Source organism: Leucopleurus acutus (genome assembly GCF_964270905.1).
Source record: "Leucopleurus acutus genome assembly, chromosome: 18".
NCBI classification, from domain to species: Eukaryota; Metazoa; Chordata; class Mammalia; order Artiodactyla; family Delphinidae; genus Leucopleurus; species Leucopleurus acutus.
Window position 1 is genome coordinate 64,382,940 of NC_139160.1, and position 15,540 is coordinate 64,398,479.

Consider the following 15,540-nt stretch of genomic DNA (forward strand, 5'->3'; position numbering starts at 1 on the left):
GGATTTACAGCTTTTGGAGGATGGAGACCTAACCGTGATAGGAGACCGGGGAACCACGCTGAGTGGAGGCCAGAAAGCCCGGGTCAGCCTCGCCAGGAAACGCCAGGTAAATGGCGTTTCAGTTGCCTTCCTGCCCCTCCCTCCTCCATGGCTCCTAGTGGAAGCGAGCACGCAGACCCCGCTCACCGGGTGGGCCCTGTGTGAAGCAGGGTCTTGGCCCTTTTCCATGGGCTCTTGGAATGAATAATGATTTGCTGGACACCATCTTGATTCAAAGATGGGACACGGGAAGCTTGAAGCGTCCTTCTCCTGACATCTCTCTGCGTTTCCTAGAGCCGTGTATCAGGATGCAGACGTCTACCTCCTGGACGATCCGCTCAGTGCAGTAGATGCAGAAGTGAGCAGGCACCTGTTCGAGCTGTGAGTTTGCTCCTGTTTTCTATCATTTCTGCTTTCCAGGAGCCCCGCAGAGATCAGGGAAGAGAGCTCAGGAGGGCGTTTGTGCTTCAGGAGACTCGGCTCATTCTGCCCTGGTGTCCCTGTCCCCCTCCCTTCCCTCCACAGCAGATCCGTCCTAGAGAACTTTTGCATGAGGATGAGGTCGAGATAGGAAAATGCAGAAGGAGCTTGCAGTGTGTGGAGGCCAGTGGAGTCCATGCTTTGGGGAGGAGAGGAACAGATGGCAGATTTCCCCTTGCTGCTTGTAGTTGACAGCCACACATTGTGGGTGGATCCAGCCCCAGCAGTAAGAAAGGCGACGTACGTACGGTGTTTAAATCAGAGAGTGGGACTCAGTAGCCTGGCACTTGGCTGCCGGTCCTTTTCCTCCATCAGTTGTTTAAGGCATGTTAGAATCCAAGTTCTCAGTAGTGACATAGGGCTTCCATGGAAAGGCCTTGTTGGTTTATGCTTATTATTGTATCGGTTTGGAAATACTTAATGAAGCCTAGAATTTAAGAATGATTTTTCTTCCACCTCAGAGTATGACCTCAGATATTTAACATTGCTTCATGGATGCTTACCGGAATTAATACTTAGACCCACATTGTAGGGTTAAGTTGAATTTCAAACTCGGTATCTAATACCTGGTTGAAATGCTGACTTTCACTTGGAGTTTCCGGAATTTGTTGTCAGTGGCTCTTGGTTGGCCACGGAACCCCAGAAGCAGAACAGCTCTATGCTTTTCTGTGTATCATGTGTCCCAACACACGCTGACTGAGGCCTCTGTGGAGTCTAGACTGGCCTCTTCGAAAGCCTCGTGAACTTGCTTTTTCTGAAACGCCACCCACATCTACCCCACGGTTAGTTACCTTGCTGTTCACCTTGTTAAAGCCAACGAGCCCTTCCAGCTGCACTTATTAAAGCCCTACTGTGTGCACTGAGATCCATGCCCTTACAGATGTTGTTGCACAAAACCTCTCAGTTTACAGAGGAGAACAGTGAGCCAGGAGAGGGGAAGGACCCACACGGGGCAGAATAAGGGAGACTGAGACGTTCAGCTCTCATTTCTGCCTCTAAGGAATCTGTCTCTATGGAGATTGTTAAGACAGATGCCTGGGAAAGGTCAGCAGAGTCGCGGTTTAGAGGTTTGGATATAGGATGGTAAATGCTAAGTGGAAGTAGAAGTGGGCAGCTGTAGGCTTTCAGGTGAAGTTGGAAAGCTCCCTGTGCACTGGCCTTAGCGGGAAGTGCCCTGTGGGCCTGCAGGCTGGAAGGGTTTGTGGAGGCTGAGAATAGGATTCAGTTCCTTTTGCTAAAGGAATAGTAGAAGCACAGGTGTAGAGGTAGGAAGAGGCAAGGCTGTGAGAAGGACAGCAGGCACGTCCTCAACTGGAGGATGCAGGTCGTACAGCAAAGAGAAGCTATTTGGAAATTCTCGCTGTCAGTCCCTCTGTTAGTTTGCCAGGGCTCTGTCTGTCCAGGCTGCTCTCACAGGAGACCGTAGACTGGGTGGTTTATAAATAACAGAAATCTCACAGTTCTGGAGGCTGGGGAAGCCCGAGGGCAGGGTGCTGGCAGATCGGGTGTCTGGTGAGGGCCCGATTCCTGTGTGTTCATATGGTGGAAGGGGTGAGGGAGCTGTGTGGGTCCCTTTTATGAGGGCACTAATCCCATTCATGAAGGCTCTACACTCATGACCTGTTCACCTCCCAGCTGCCCCATCTCCAGTACCTTCACAGTGGGGATTAGGTTTAATGTGTATGAAATTTGAGGACACATCATTGTCTATAGCAGGCTGTCACAGATGCGGGGGCGGGGAGCTTAAACAATAGAAATTAGTGTTCTCACAGTTCTGGAAGCTAGAAGTCCAAGATCAAGGTGTGGACTTCTGTTGGCACCCTCCTCACTGTGTCCTGTCTTTTCCTCTGGTCTTTCCTCTCTTCACATGCACCCCTGTGTCTCTGTCCTTACGTCTCAGTCTCTTGTTCTAAGGACACCAGTCAGATTGGATTAGCCCCCACCCTAGTTAAGAATAACAATTACCTCTGTAAAGGCCCTGACACCAAATTCTAAGGTACTGTAGCTACGGTGTCAACAGGTGACTTTGGGGAGACATGATTGATTTACAGCAGGTCTAGAATAGCAAAGTAGAGAGACTTGAGCAGAGCAGAGCAGCAGTGTGAGAGCGAGACGGGGGAGGCAGCCCTGAGCTCTGGATACGAGGAGCTGGGATTCCACGTCCCCTAAGCAGGGGTCGGGGGCAGGTTCCACCAGAGTCAGTCTGTACCTGTGCTTAGTGTTAAGGTGATGAAAGAGCTCTGCAGATGGATCGTGATGATGGCTGCACAGCAGCGTGAGTGTACTTAATGCCACTGAGGTGTACGCTTGAAACAGTTAAAATGGTAAATTCCATGTTACATACATCTTAACACACACACAAAAAGTGCACGGTAGCATCGAATCTTTCAGCACACAAGAGCAGGGCAGCCGACACGTGGCATGGCCTCCAGCTCTCTGGTCTGACTGCCTTTCCCACCCTCTCCTGATCGTCACTTGATGAATTTTCCCTTAGAGAAGTGTCTGTGTCTTGTCACGAGTCCAGTGACAGGCACTAGTGCTGTGACACAGGTTCCCCACTGCCACCCTCCCGGGTCTTGAGTAGCTCAGCCTCCCTGTTCCCAGCGCCCTGCCCTGCATTCACAGATGTCTGTCACTCAGTCCTGTGTGTGTCTGCCCAAGTTCTCCATCACTCCAAGAACGGTTTCCGCTGGCCACTGCATTCATGTCACAGGGAGGAGAGAGGACGTGTTCTGATTGCCACGGATCCGTGGGCTTATACAGAGGCTCTCCCAAGTTCTTTTTCCAGCGCAGGAAGTGTTTATAGAGTCCTTTCCAGCCTTTTGGATGTAATGACCTTGGATGTACACTTGATAGAAGCAGCCTTGTTCAGACTGTTGTTTGCTAATCAGAAGCACATTTTTTGGGAAAACATAGGGCAGGGAGCAGGAAGGCAGTTCAGGAAGTCACTCGGCAGCACCTGGAGAATGTTCTCGAGTTAGAAGATTGGATGGAACAGTGTGCTGTGAAGGATGGTGGTCGTGTCGAAGCTCAGTAATGGGGAGTGTTTTGTATTAAAAGTGAACGAAGCGCAATTCTACTTGCTGTTGACAGTTTCCTTCAGTCATGAATATATATTGAATGTTGTTAAGGTTTGTGAATTTTCCAACTCTACGTTGTAAACCTTAAGTGGATTCTCTCACCTACAGAAGGTTAGAGCCTTAGGTGAACTGATGCAGTCTCACCTGTGTCCAGCTGTGGATCCCGTTTTGGTTCAGAGACCCCCACGTCGCCAGACCACCCCCCCCGGCTCCTGCGTCACCAGCTCTTCGGGCCTGTCCTGATCAGATGCCCTCGCTGCTGTCCACACAGTTCGCCCTCTCTGCTCCAGCCCCTCACAGACCTCCCTCATGTTCAGGCTGCAGATCCAGGTCCTCAGACGGAGAACGAGCCCCTTTGCCATCTGCCCCCATCAGCCTTTCCAGCTGGCCCTCACACCCACTCGGCCTTCCAGCCGTGCCGGCTTTGTGACGGGCCCTTTCTCACACCTGTCTGTCTGTAGATACTGCTCCCTCTGTGCCAGAGCCCCTGCCTTTCCCTCCTGTTCCCTCAGGGGGAGCCTGTGCCCTTCTGTCTTCCCACAGCCCTCGGTGGGTTGCACTTGACCATTCATCAGTCCTCCCCACCCTCTAAGCTGTGAATGCATGAAGACGCCTTAGCAGGGCATGTTCTGTCCCAGGACCCTTGGACCTGCTGTGCCTTCTTCTAGGGACGTTTCCCCAGATAGGCTCCCGTGTCACCCCCATCTAAGGCAGCAGCCCCCCTTGCTTTCCTTCAGAGCACACATCACGGCCCGACAGTGCATTTTCTGTACTTGTTCAGTGTGTCCCTCTGTTCACGGTGCGGAGTAGTGTCCGCTTTCCTCACCTGTGGATGTATGCTCGACAGTTAGGACTGTGCCTGGTATCTCACCAAAGCCTGTCGAATGAATGAATGTAGACAGGTGCTCTTTTTCATTCTTATTTGATTCACTCTGCTACGGGATGTACCCCCTGTTAACACAGCCCTTATATAGGAATATATATAGTATTATAGGATTAACACAGCCCTTATATAGGAATAATGCTTAAAGAACTCATCCCTGAATCAATTATTTTTGTATGGTATGTCTTGGAAATCTTTACTCTTAAAAACTTGGAAGATAGATTATTTTCCTAGAGATTTGGATTAAAAGTCTTAATTAGGAATAAATTTGTGGCCATCAACTGATCACTTTATTGTAATTATTTATATTACCTTTTCTGCGATGGAATTACAGGAAGAAAACATTCTAAAACTTTTGGGTAGCTCTGTCTTGGACATGGCAGCCCATTAGATTTGATGAACATCTGCCTTCAGTGGCTATTGACAGATAATTTTGAATTTAGGAGAAACAGTTCCATGAAAAGCTTTAGTGCTAAGTCTGAAAAGGTGTTTGCTTGGTCAAGAAATTTAGTACAAAATCTGAACTAAGACATGTCAAAAGGTGATGATGAGCCTGGGGCTGAGTCCCTAGGGGTCTGCATTTAAAACGTGGAGCAGTCTGGGGGGTTACTGTAAACACACACGTAAGGTTGGATACCGAGGGTGTTTGTTGGGCTGCACCCCGCAGCCTGCAAGGCCTGTGTTTGCCCAGCTTAGACCTAAGAAAGAGCCCGGAGTCAGCGACGGAGACACGGATGGTTCAGTGGCCACGGTGAGCTTCCATGTCTGAAGCAGGGTCCTGGAGGGACACCCCACCATGTGTGGTGGACATGGCAGCAGTCTGGGTTCCTGGCGGGGAGGCGGGGGAGAGGGAAGATGACCAGTTACAGGGGAATTGACCTCAGGCTGGCTCGTCGGTTACCATGGGAACCAGGGGAGGAGCACACCCCTCACTGCCCCTCTGGTAAGCATAGTGGAGCGTCCTGATCTAAAGCTAGAACAGTCATTAGCTGGGGCCTGGGGCAAGTGTGTAGGAAGGTCAGTCGTGTGATTGGGGTGTAGGTGATGCAGGCACTGAGCGAGCAGGGGATGTACAGAGAGCAAGGGAACAGCCATCTCGGGGGGCCTGACCACACAGGGGTCTTGGCTATAGAGAATTGCTGTGTCTTTGAGCTGTTGGATAATTTCCACTGTGATTTGTGCCGTTTGGATTCTGTTCTTTCATTTTCATATTTGGAAGGTGTTCAGTCCTAATGAAAAAGGATTTGCTTCCTGGACGGGACTGGGAGTGTCGTAGAGACTGGCGGAGGCCACGCTAGCATTCATTTTCTATCTAATATTATCTGGGAAGAAGTGTCTAGAAAATGCACTCTGGCAAAGGTTACCAAGAATCTGTTCATTTTTTTGTTGTTAATATGTACATTATATGTCATAAATAATCAGAAAACTAAGAAAAATGTACCCATTTTTATATGACACAAATCCGTCTTCTCCCATTCCCACAAGGTGATAAAATAGTGTTTTGGTTCAGTCAAGTTTTGGAATCTCAGTATTGCTCAATTGTTTTTCATTATGAAACATGTAAATAATTGTTAAGCTGAGTCTTTGAAAGAAAAAAACCTCAGCTGTCGGTGCCTCTTTCACTGGACGGCTTTTTAGAATTTTTTAGCAGAGCTAGATTCAAGTTTGCTGCTGAATGAATTTGAGGCCTAGTCAGAATCATTGGCTTATATTTAGTTTGTATTGTTTATACTGGTATTTAAACTACACATCTTTGACTGCTATGTTGTCTTTGTCTCATTATGTTTCTAAATACAGGTTTTCAGCTTGGAGCACCCCACTAACGTGCTTTTGCACGCTGTACCTTTTACATTTGTAGGTGTGTTCGCCAAGCCCTGCACGAGAAGATCGCAATCCTAGTGACACGTCAGTCGCAGTACCTAAAAGCTGCAAGTCAGATTCTGGTATTGAAAGATGTAAGTAGCTTCTAGAAGCCTGTGGAACTTGCTGGCACTCAGGTGTGTGGAAGGCCACGCCTCCCAGCAGGTCACTCTCCTTGAGTTCATGGTAAACAGCCTCTTCTCCCTCAGTTTTATGCCCCCTTCTTCTCAGAGCTGGTATTCACGCCTTTGAGGATGAATCCGAAGACCTGTAGAAATGTCACTGTTACACCCTAGGCCACATACACCCTAACGTATATGAAAGTGCTGCTGCAGAGTTACTGAATTATCACTGTTGTAGTGAAATTTATTAAGGGTAACGATGCTATTTTATTTAGAACTGTTTGTGTCCCCTTTCCACAACTTAAGTCAGAGTATTAGTATTTGGAAATTAGAGACACTAAGACCTGTTTGTATCCATGTGATTGTCATGCTTGCTTTGCCTGAAGAGTACCTTCCATTAACACCCGAAGGGAGGTGAGCACCCCAGTCAGAGACGCCCACGCTGCTGCTGTAGCCAGTTGCTGGTCTCACTGCCCCACACCCGTGAGAGCCTGTGCGGCGGTAGGACAAGGCCCTGCCTTCGTGGGGCTTCTGTTCTTATGGGGACAGATGTGATGAAAGAGAGAGGGGGTGGGGCTGATATCCTGACTCTCTGGGGAGCTGGTGCCTCTCGGGCCTGAGTGACACGAAGGTGCGGGCCATCCAGGCACCTCGGGGAGGGGGGTCCTAAGGAAGGAGCTGAGCTGGCAGGTGGAGGAATGGCAGGAAGGCCAGCGTGTCTGAGGAGAGGGAGCAGGGGGCCGTGGAGGCCGCTGGTCTCTGAGCAGTGGGTGGCGGGCCAGGAAGTGGGATGGAAGCCACTGGATGGTCCAGAGCAGGGGAGTGACGTGGTCTGACGTGAGATTTAAAAGATTCCTCTGGGGCTTCCCTGGTGGCGCAGTGGTGGAGAGTCTGCCTGCCGATGCAGGGGACACGGGTTCGTGCCCCAGTCCGGGAAGATCCCACATGCTGCGGAGCGGCTGGGCCCGTGAGCCATGGCCGCTGAGCCTGCGCGTCCGGAGCCTGTGCTCCGCAACGGGAGAGGCCACAGCAGTGAGAGGCCCGCGTACAGAAAAAAAAAAAAAAAAAAAGATTCCTCTGATGTTCACTGGAGGGGCGACAGCAAAACTGTTAGAAGTCTCAGTACAGTTGAGAAGACAGAGGTGTGGGCTCAGGCTAGTGTGTCAGTTTCAGGAGCTGCCATAACAAAGTACTGCAAACTGGGCGGCTTAAAGCAACAGAAATGTATCATCTCACTGCTGTGGAGGCTCCAGGTCCCAAATCAAGGTGCTGGCAGGGCCGTGCGCTCCCTGGAGGCTCTAGGGGAGAATCCTCCCTTCCAGCTTCTGGGGTTCACCGGCCTTCCTTGTGGTTCCTTGGCTTACAGCTGCAGGACTCTAGTCTCTGCCTCTGATGTCACGTGGCCATTGTCCCCGTGTCTGTCTGAGTCTCTGCTCTTCTCATAAGGACATCAGTCATATTGGATTTAGGGCCACCCTACTCAGTATGACCTCATCTTAACTTGATTACATCTGCAAAGACCCTGTTTCCAAATAAGGTCCTTTACAGGTGTCGTGTTTATAGCTTGAACGTATCTTTATTTTGGAGGGGGGCCACCGTTCAACCCGCAGCTCCTAGCATGGTTAGGGGTGGACTGGAGATTAGTGAGAATTTTTCAGACTTGGTGGTGGTTTGATGCTTTACTCCTCGGCTTGTGTGCCTCTGTGCCTGAGCACCTCCATCCTTAACCACCGTCTGTTCCAGCAGGCCCTTGGTAAACTTCCTGACTCATCAGATGAATTTCTGCTCCAAGTAAGATATTGAATTAAAATGCAGAACCTCTACCTCTGTAGTAGCAGTTCCATGGTCAGCTCTCCTCTACTCCTCCAGGAATGGGGGGCTCATCTCTCAAACTGGAGAGCAGTGGATTTCACGCACAGAGGGGGTGATACTAGTGTATAAAACCCCAGCATTGGCACTATTATGAGCACGAATCAGTGGGCAGAATAACCTATTCAGCCAGTCCCTGGATGTTTTAGGGACCCCTTATTGCTTCTTTTGAGGACACTACCCTCAATTTTACTACTATCAGAACAACCATTTGTCCACTGGTGAGCACCCCTGGGTGGGTTGGGGTCCATCCTTACTGTTTGTCTGGTCCCTCTCTCACAGCAGAGAGGGGATGACTGCTCTCTCGTCCCCTCAGAATTATCAGTGATTGGCTGCCCAGTAAAATTGCTGTCTTTGTACCATTAGTTGTTTTCTTTTGCATCTTACAGATACTAAGTGGAAAGTGATAATTTCATCAAATAAGGTGTATGAATTTTGCCTCCCAAGTGGAACAAGAAACAGTGTATCACGAATAATTTTCTAATTCTGCAGTGTCAGGTGGTACCCAGAGGCTTCACTGGGCTTCTCCTAGTGGACCACCTCAGGGGATAGAACGAGAGGGGTACCAGCTGGGGTCGTGGGCCACCTTCTTTACCTGACCTGTCTTAACCAGACATACCCTACTTTAATTAGTTTTTCATCCTGGGGTTTTGCCCAATATTTTGTTTGCTACTGAGTGAATCAGCTGAGTCTTGTTTCATGGGGTCAGAAAATAGTGAAAACATCTGCACATTATTTTATATAACTTCGTAAGGGAGGGAAACTGCAATGATGTGTCACACGTGTTCAAAGAAAACGATGAGATCGGCTGTAGCGTAAGCAGCTGCCTGATGTGGGGAAGCCTGGTTGGCTGCTTGTGATGGGGTGTGATCGATTCTGGCTTAGGTTTTGGTTTGCTGGCACGGGCTGCCAAGGCATTAGAGCCATCCCGGTCTCATGGCCTCCTTGTTTATGAGCTGTTTCATCAGCTGGAATATTGAATTTTCAGTTGGAAATTTCCTGTGTTTGTGGGGCAGTTGTGAAGACCATGTAGACGCAGCTCGTGGGTTCTCCATCCAGGGCTGGTTCCCACATCGCTCGTCTCAGTGGGGCCCGTGATACTATGACAAGTGTCAGCGAAGATCTGATGAGTGACCCTTACCTATGCACGTGCGCTCGTGCCCACCTCTGGGTCAGTCTTAAGTTTCTTTCCTGGAATATCCTTCCCAATTGACTGTTTTTTTAAATCCTGCTTGTCACATGAGGCTTCTTTCAATTTCCATGTTGTCTAAACAGACTGTGTTGATAATATCACCAGCCTCTGTGCTTTTTGATTCCGAAGCGCCCGTGGTAGTTATGTCAATGGCCTCCGTTTTTAACACATGAGCACACATTTCTTTCACATCCCCCAGTACCTAACACAGGGTTTGGCAGAGATCAGGATGCTCAGTTCTGCTTCGAGTTGGAGTAGATTCGTCAACCAGAATTCCAAACCTAAGGATCATTTTCTTTGGAAAATCATAATTTAAGACCAGTTAACTTTTCTTGATTAGTATTTAGAATAGATTAGTATTATCGAATGCAAATGCATTCCTCTCAAATTCTTTCTTTTAGGGCAAGATAGTGCAAAAGGGGACTTACACTACATTTCCGAAATCTGGGGTAGATTTTGAAGATATCCTTTTAAAGAAGGTGAATGAGCAGGCTGAACTGTCTCCAGTTCCAGGAACTCCCACTCTAAGGAATCAGACCTCTGAGTCCTCAGTTTGGTCTCTCAACAGTCTTCCAGACCCTCGCTGCAAGATGCCGCTCCAGAGGACCAAGATGTGAGTTTCTCATCCTGCAAACGCCCTGGTCTGTCCACTCTTGGTGGACCTATGGACCTTCAGTCTGCTCTGCTCATGACATCTTTGTCCCAAAGTAGATCCTAAGTTTCCAAGGCCTTATTCCACGGAATTGGTAGAATTAAATTGCTCCCTGAATGGGGTTCTCCCTTGGGTGTAGGATGGAGAATCTTATGGAGATCAGTAGTGGGTGTACTGCTATGAATTTCTGGGTGTGTGTGGCTCACACTGATAGGAGAACTCTTCAGTTTACCATAGTTACATCCTCCTTGCTCTGCTGGCTCCTGGCTTCCTTTATGCATCTAGAGGCGTAATGTTAAGACCTCCTTACATGGAGTCCTGCTGTGGCCCAGATTAAATCAGCTCCTTTCTGTGTGTTAACTGGCACTGTAGGTGACTCATGGTATTATTCTGCCCCCTTGTCAGATGGTCTGTGATGGGCCAGAGGTAGCCTGTGCAAAGGACCTGACACACAGCAGACAGTTTGGAATTAGTTCCCATCTTCCTTTCTTACCATTCAAGACCAAACCGCATCTTATCCACCTTCAATCCCAGTGGCCAGCATAGAGCCCAGGACATCCTTGGCTCCTGTGACTCTATAATGCATTCTAAGTCCTCCAGACAGAAAGGCACTAGATCTCCCTTAAAAACATACACAGGTGTTCCTCGATATCCAAACCCTCACTTTCAAACCCAGGATCCTGGATGATTCTGATAAGTATTTAGATTAGTCCCGCACATTCCAAACTCAGGAATCCCTCTCTGAAATTCAGGAACCAGGTAGATTCTGATCATATGCTGCTCCCCTGCTATCCAAACTCACACGTCTCCAGCTCACCGTGTGAACTCAGTTTACTGTATTTGGCTAGTATCTTGAGCCCCAAGTACGTTTTATGTTTCCATCTTCGAGTGACACAAATAATCTAGAGGGATACACTAGCTCCATGCCATTTAGTGTGTTGTTTTGGAACAAGCTTCTGCATTTATACTTGAATCAGGTATGTTGTGTGTGTGCTGAGGCCCGTGATCGGTTTAAAGCAAAGCCACCCAACAGTGAATAACTTTGTGCAAATGATGTTTCCTTGTTTCTAATAGATTCCTAGGAATAGGATGGCTGGGTCCAAGGGTGAATGCATGCATGGTTTTGCTAGATAGTTCCGCATCCTTCTCTGTAGGAGATGGACCGTCTTGCACTCCTACCAGCGTATGAGATGTGTCTGTTTTTCCACAGCTTTGCAATGGAGTGAATTGTTGAACTTCTAGAATTCGGGGGTTCATTATTTAAAATTTTGTCTCTCACTGTCATTTTTGCCTCGCAGACTGAGCATATACAGGTTACACTACCACTGGAGGGCTATTCGGAGGGAAGAGTTCACTTTAAGACCTACATGAATTACTTCACAGCCGGTGCTCACTGGCTTACCATCATTTTCCTTCTTCTGGTAAACATCGCAGCTCAGGTAAGTAAGGACATTTATTGTGGTTTGTGCCCTCAACTTGATATATATGTACTATTTATACTGTATTTATTTTATTATTATTTTTAATATGTGTATTAAGAGATTTATTTCAAAGAATTGGCTCATGAGACTGTGGGATCTAGCTGGGTGAATATGAAATCAGTAAGGCAGGCCTGTGGGCTGATTCAGGCCGCTGACCCTGCAGTCTTGAGGCAGAATTTCTTCCTTTTCCAAGAATCCTCAGGTTTTCCTGTTAAGGCCTTTGACTGACTGGATGAGGCCCACCACATTGTTGAGGGTGATCTCCTTTACTTAAGTTGACTGACTGTAGATGTGAACCACATCTACAAAATACCTTCACAGCAACATCTAGCCGAGTGTTTGGTTGAATCACTGGAGACTGGCCTGGCCAAGCTGACACAGAAAACTGACCGTCACAGTACCTGTCAAGCGTTTTTCCTTCAAAAAATCCTGACATTTACACTATTCCTACTGCATTTTGCAGTCCACTTGGATTTGCATTGAAATGCGTTATCTGTGGGGAGCAAAGTAAGTGAGGCTTTCTGGTATTACATAGGCATGATAGAGAGCTTTTAGGAAAGAAAGGATGTCGCTTAGAGATTTTAAAATGTCACATGCCCTTCCCTGACCTGTGGTTCTCTGGGGTGTGGGGCTTGCCCCTGACCTGAGCTGGAAGGGCCGTCTCCGTTCTCTGGAGCCTTTCCGTCACCCATTCTAGTGAGTGGGGTTTTGAGGGGGTCAGTCAGGTCAGTGTTTGAGTGATTGTTGTTTCCTGCTCCAGGTTGCCTACGTCCTTCAGGATTGGTGGCTTTCATACTGGTGAGTGATTCCTGGTCTGACCCAAAGTGCTAAAAACTCAAGAGGAAGCCGCAGTTGCCCACAGAGTCGGGGGGGAGGTGGGGCTTGTTCAGCCCCCTCTTCTGATCCTCACGTAGTTTCCCTGCTGTCGTGATTCAAACTCAGTCTTTATGAGGTAGATGGACACAGGGCCTTGTGAGCTGGGAACCATTTTCCAACATAAAACACATCTTCCAAATTGAGGGGTTTTTTGGTTGTGATTTATCTAAATTCTATCCATAGCACAATATTTTTTTTCTTCCCTGTTCCACAGGGCGAGTGGACAGAGTACACTGTACGCCATGGTGTATGGAAAAGGAAACCTAACTGAGGTGCCTGATCCCGACTGGTCCTTCACAGTTTGTTCAGGTAAAATCGAGTAATCTGGTCTATTGTACGAGAGTCTGAGGTGCTTACAATGAGCCTGTGTGAGCAACTAGGGCGTCCAGGAGTAACTCGGTAATGTCTTAGCGGGTTAAGATTCTGCGTTGCATCTACTCTGTGAATTAATTAGAATGATTATTTTAAAAATCTACTAGAACAAAGAGGTTAAGTGAAGACTCTTAATTTGCTCTGTACTGGATTTTGGAAGTTAAACCAGGACTGCACATTCAGAAAATCAGCCACTATGGAAGTGTGTGGCTATTGTCTATTCTAGTAAGTTGCTTTAGCTAAATCTTATTTCATTAGATGGATGGGCAAGAGGATTAGAAACAGATCCCCACCGTGTGGTTCCGATTGTTCCAATTCTGTCTGAATAAAACCTGGCTTTTATTGAACTTGGATGAATCCTTTGGCAGCAAGGGCCCCCAAACAAAAGCATTATTTCCTCACAGGTAGGCAAAGCCCCTTTTCACCATACCGCTCATCTCTTGGGCTTCACTAATTACTTAAGAGGGAAGCTAAGCAGGGAGAAATCCAGTGTCTGGGAACTAGGATTGCTTCTCTTTTCTTACCTTGAAATTACAATGTTATCGTGTCCGCAACTGTGTGATTAATTTACCATCTGGCTTGCTAGACTAACATTAACACGGCTCTCTGCTTTCAAAAGAGTGCTTAGAATATATGTAGTGTTACATACGTTTTAGAGGAAATACTCATCTAAAATATTAAATATTCCCATGGGAAACCCTCATACAACCTTTCTGCAGAGAACCCACTCATTGAAATTTGGTGTTTATTGTGTTGATCTCTTGCTAAGAAACCTAAATCCATTAGTTGTTTACCTTCTGAATTGGTGGACTATGGGAACTTGAAGAAGAAAGGGAATCTGTTATACATTCACATAGGATGATGGGCTAAGGCAAATGCATGGTGATGGAATTCAGGAATTTGAGCAGCTTTCAGAGTTGAAATAAGCGATGTGTCAGCTGGAGGGGAGAAAAAAAGTACTTGATGGAATATTTATTATAGAAGTTATGTCCACTCTCTTTAGCATTGTCAGTTCAAGAGATGTTAGGGCTATTTTAATTTTTATATGCATAGCAGGTACCGATTTATGTTGTTGATAAAATGTAAGTTTAAGTGATTATGTTCATTTCCAAATGCTTCACATTTCTATAAAACACTTAGAGATTAGTTGCTCATTTAATTATGTCATGTTAAAATATAATTTGTATTTTCTTGCAATTCAGTTATTTAAGAGATTTTCTGCTTGCAACTTAATGTGATGTTTTCATACTCTTTAAAGCTACTTGGGCATGGAATTAACTACTTTATGTGGAATTAAATTTCGATGTAAATTTACCATTTACAAGGAAACGGTAAGTCATTTCTCCTGTTCCCTGTTAATTCATGATGGTACCAAAGCATTCCTCAATTTTAGATTATGGGACATGTTTTAATTAATAAGATTTGAAATACGGAAAAAGGAAGATCAACTACTTTTTATGTGAATTTTTGCTCCGGACGCGCAGGCCCAGCGGCCATGGCTCACGGGCCCAGCCTCTCCCCGGCATGTGGGATCTTCCCGGACCGGGGCACAAACCCATGTCCCCTGCATCGGCAGGTGGACTCTCAACCACTGCACCACCAGGGAAGCCCATCAACTACTTTTTATAATTTTCTTTCTTCTGAGTTTTTATTAGAACTTGTAATTGAATTAGGAAAGCATAGAATGAAATTGTGGTTTATACATGATTTTTTTTTCCCATGTGGTTTCTGTTTAATGAGAGGAACATAGTGATTTTTATATTCTTCCTTAAATGTATCTTGTGAATGTATTAAACTGTTAAAAATAATCCATTATATATATAAATTTATTCTATATTCTATTTATGAATTTATATATAAATTATATTTATAGAATAAAATACATAATATCTTTATAAACGGCCTGCCATGCTTTAGCATCATGGAAGGAAAGGCAGAGATCTTGTGCTGAATGATGTTTCTTTATTTCAGTTCTAACTGTAGCTACTGTCCTTTTTGGCATCACAAGATCTCTGTTGATATTCTGCGTTCTTGTTAATTCTTCACAAATTTGGCACAACAAAATGTTGGAGTCCATTTTGAGAGCTCCGGTATTGTTCTTTGATAGAAATCCAATAGGAAAGTCGGACACCAAGTTTCTCAGCATATGTCTTGTTAATGCATTTAGTGCCTGATTACATTTGATATTTGAAATTGGAGGAGATTCTTGGGAGAAAATCACTGTGCACGTTGATCCATCTTGTACAAAAAGCTTTACTGATATTTTTTTCCTACCAGAGAAAATCTGAATTTAAGATCATATAAGCTTTTATTCCAATCTATGTGTATGTGGAAAGATAAATGAACGTTCACTTTGCAGAATGATTTAGGAATCTATTTTTTGTGTGGTGTATGAAACACCCTACACTCGATACAGATGTGTTTCAAAGTTGTTGAAGAGTTGCTAAAACGTTGGCTGTGTCACATAGTGTTAAGCTAGGTTGTCCCCTCGGAAGGAACTTCTTACAAAGAATCTCTACACGAGACAGGCTGTGTGTTTCTTTCTTTCATTTCCCATCCATTTCTGGGGTCACAGTGCTCTGACATGTGCCTATACTTTGAGGTTTACCTAAAATGGTAATGAGAGTGGTTCAA

General features: G+C 46.3%; 1 protein-coding gene across 1 annotated transcript in view; it reads left to right on the plus strand.

The window, feature by feature from the left end:
- LOC309974609 (ATP-binding cassette sub-family C member 4-like) overlaps positions 1 to 15,540 on the plus strand; it is a gene marked incomplete at its 5' end in the record, with an annotated part of 124,403 nt that overhangs the window by 18,837 nt on the left and 90,026 nt on the right. The window contains 9 exon segments of the mRNA XM_082859267.1: positions 2 to 106; positions 347 to 420; positions 6,341 to 6,437; positions 9,927 to 10,082; positions 10,085 to 10,138; positions 11,476 to 11,616; positions 12,419 to 12,456; positions 12,749 to 12,843; positions 14,878 to 15,028. Of these exon segments, the coding sequence (XP_082715393.1) occupies positions 2 to 106; positions 347 to 420; positions 6,341 to 6,437; positions 9,927 to 10,082; positions 10,085 to 10,138; positions 11,476 to 11,616; positions 12,419 to 12,456; positions 12,749 to 12,843; positions 14,878 to 15,028 (911 nt within the window).